A 2,251-nucleotide genomic window follows, 5' to 3' on the forward strand; every position below is an offset into this window, starting at 1 on the left:
CCGATTTAGAACAGAGGTTTGTAAGTACCGAACACCGAAAGAATTTTCTTCGAACCAAAATAACGAAAACTTGTTCGAATGATTTGTGTTACTTACCCTGAAGCTGCCCCGGCCGTTGATGAGGTAGGAGTCGGGTATCTGGCCGCTCTCCCTGCGGAGCAGGCCCGGGAAGCGCTGGTCGGCGGGCGTGTGGAACCAGTCGGTGAGCACCAGGGTGTGCGAGCGCAGGTCGTGCTCGTAGAGGTGCGTGTGCGGGTCGCTGCCCGCGGGGCCGCGCACCACCAGCGCGCCCACCACGCCGTCCATCTTCTGCATGCCGTCGTGCGAGTGCCAGAAGTGAGTGCCAATCTCGTCGGCGCGGAAGCGGTAGCGGAAGATGCCGTTCTCCGGGATGGGGCACTGGGTGACCATGGGCACGCCGTCCATGTGCTGCGAGCCGCGCTGGCGCACGCCGTGCCAGTGGATCGTGGTGGAGCGGCCCGGCATCAGGTTCTTCACGTCCACGACGATGATGTCCCCGAGACACACCTGAAAAAGCGAGGAGGGCGTGTCAACGGCGTATGTCCAACTGCGCAGCCGATGTCAGCGTGGACGTCGCGATGCTCACGTGGATGGACGGCCCGGGGAGCTTCCGGTTGACGGTGAGGATGCCCTTCTCGAAGCCGTCGGCCGTCACGCACTGCGGGGCGGTGCAGTCGGACACGTTCCGGGGGCAGCCGCCGCAGGCCCTGCCCATGGTGACGTAGGGCTCGAGGCGCCACCGGAAGTAGCAGATCATGGGCTCGGCGTCGTCGCCGTCCTCGCCGCAGGGCCGGTGGCAGGAGGTCGGGCGCGACGCGCGGCCCTGGGAGCGGCCCTCGCGGCTGCGGTGCTCCGGGGCCGGGTCCTCGCCGTCGAACCACACGCGACGCTCGTCCGCGTCCGCGTCGTCATCCTGGAGCGAGTCGGCCAGCACGGCCTCGCTCAGGACCGGGAAGTCTCCTAGGGGGTGTGAAAACATGCACATGCACCAAGGTGGAGGGGGCGGGAGGGGAGCGAGTGTCGAAACAAATCCCATTGTCGCGCCCCGCGCGCCCCGATGTAGGTCACGCCCGTGCACGTACGGCCCGGCTGCCGCCGCCCCGGTACCCGCCGGTGAGCGGGAACGCGCGCCCGCGCGCCGGGCCCCGACTGGAAGGGACCGGAGAGCTGCCTAATCCCATACCGTTACCCTGCCGATAATAATGGGAGCAGTTTTGCTGCACTTGTGCTGCTGACCCGAGCGTTTTACACGTTACCGTCCTTGCACATGCTCTAGCGGATGTGCGCGGATGACTTGTATCAAAATAATTAAAGCGGAGGCCTATGTTGTTAAACTTTGTGAAATTAAATACTTGCACAAAAATTGTGCGGGGAGCAGATGATAAATTTGACACTAGCTTGATGGATGACCGTCAGTACAATGCCACCATAGGCTATCCTCCCCGGACACCTTCCCCCCTTTTGCTCCTCCTGCTAACCAATAAATAAAACGCCCGATGTGTGGGAAATTTGCAGTCTTGATTGTGAGTAAGCCGGCACACTCGTATCATGCCCCTGTTCGCTAATCACCGATAAGCTCCCCTCCGCTCGTCGCGTCCTTACCTGGGACCTCGTTGGCGAGCTGCACGTCCACGACGACGGCCTGCGCCTCCGGCAGCCGCGGCAGCGCGCACAGCGCCGCGAGCAGCGCGAGACACCACCTCATGACGACTGGACTGGCCGGCCGGCGCTGCACCTCGCCGACGAATGACTCTCCCTTTCCCTTCCCCCTCCGCCCCCTCCCCCAGCCCCGTCGAGGGCGGGCCCTTCACGGCTCAAACCCGTCGCCGGCCGGTAAGCGCCAGCAGCCCGTCACAGAGGAGGTCGTTGACGAGCATCCCGGGAAGGTACGGCGCACGGCACTCCCTCTTCGACAGCAGTGGAGCGGCCCTTCCCTCTGGCCTGGTGAGGCGCGGGGTAGCGCCGCGCGGACTAGGGGTGGGTCCGTGCGCGGGGTAGCTGCGGCGCCACCGCCACCCTCTCCGCCCTGCTGCGGTTGCACCCCCGCGGCCCCCCAGCCCGGCACTGACTGTCCGCGCCGCACATATCCAGATTTATGTTGACGCCCCTTTACACCGTGTTTTTCGACCCCCCGCAGCCTTGTTTGCGTAATTCTTTTTTCCGCGACGTGCCGGATGCGTTGGGCTCTGCTGACGGCCGAAAGCACACCCCTTCCGCGGAAACTCTCGTT

General features: G+C 64.4%; 1 protein-coding gene across 1 annotated transcript in view; it reads right to left on the bottom strand.

Moving 5' to 3' along the window:
* Positions 1 to 1,745, bottom strand: part of LOC113217499 (uncharacterized) — a 6,045-nt gene extending 4,300 nt beyond the window's left edge. Inside the window, exons 1-3 of the mRNA XM_052266735.1 lie at positions 1,624 to 1,745; positions 608 to 981; positions 97 to 528 (exon numbers count right to left, since the gene is read on the bottom strand). Coding sequence (XP_052122695.1) covers positions 97 to 528; positions 608 to 981; positions 1,624 to 1,726 — 909 coding nt within the window. The 5' untranslated portion in view covers positions 1,727 to 1,745. The remainder of the gene's footprint in view (positions 1 to 96; positions 529 to 607; positions 982 to 1,623) is intronic.
* Positions 1,746 to 2,251: the final 506 nt, after the last annotated feature.

The sequence above is a fragment of the Frankliniella occidentalis genome, unplaced genomic scaffold (assembly GCF_000697945.3).
Source record: "Frankliniella occidentalis isolate FOCC.00 unplaced genomic scaffold, Focc_3.1 Scaffold42, whole genome shotgun sequence".
NCBI lineage: Eukaryota > Metazoa > Arthropoda > Insecta > Thysanoptera > Thripidae > Frankliniella > Frankliniella occidentalis.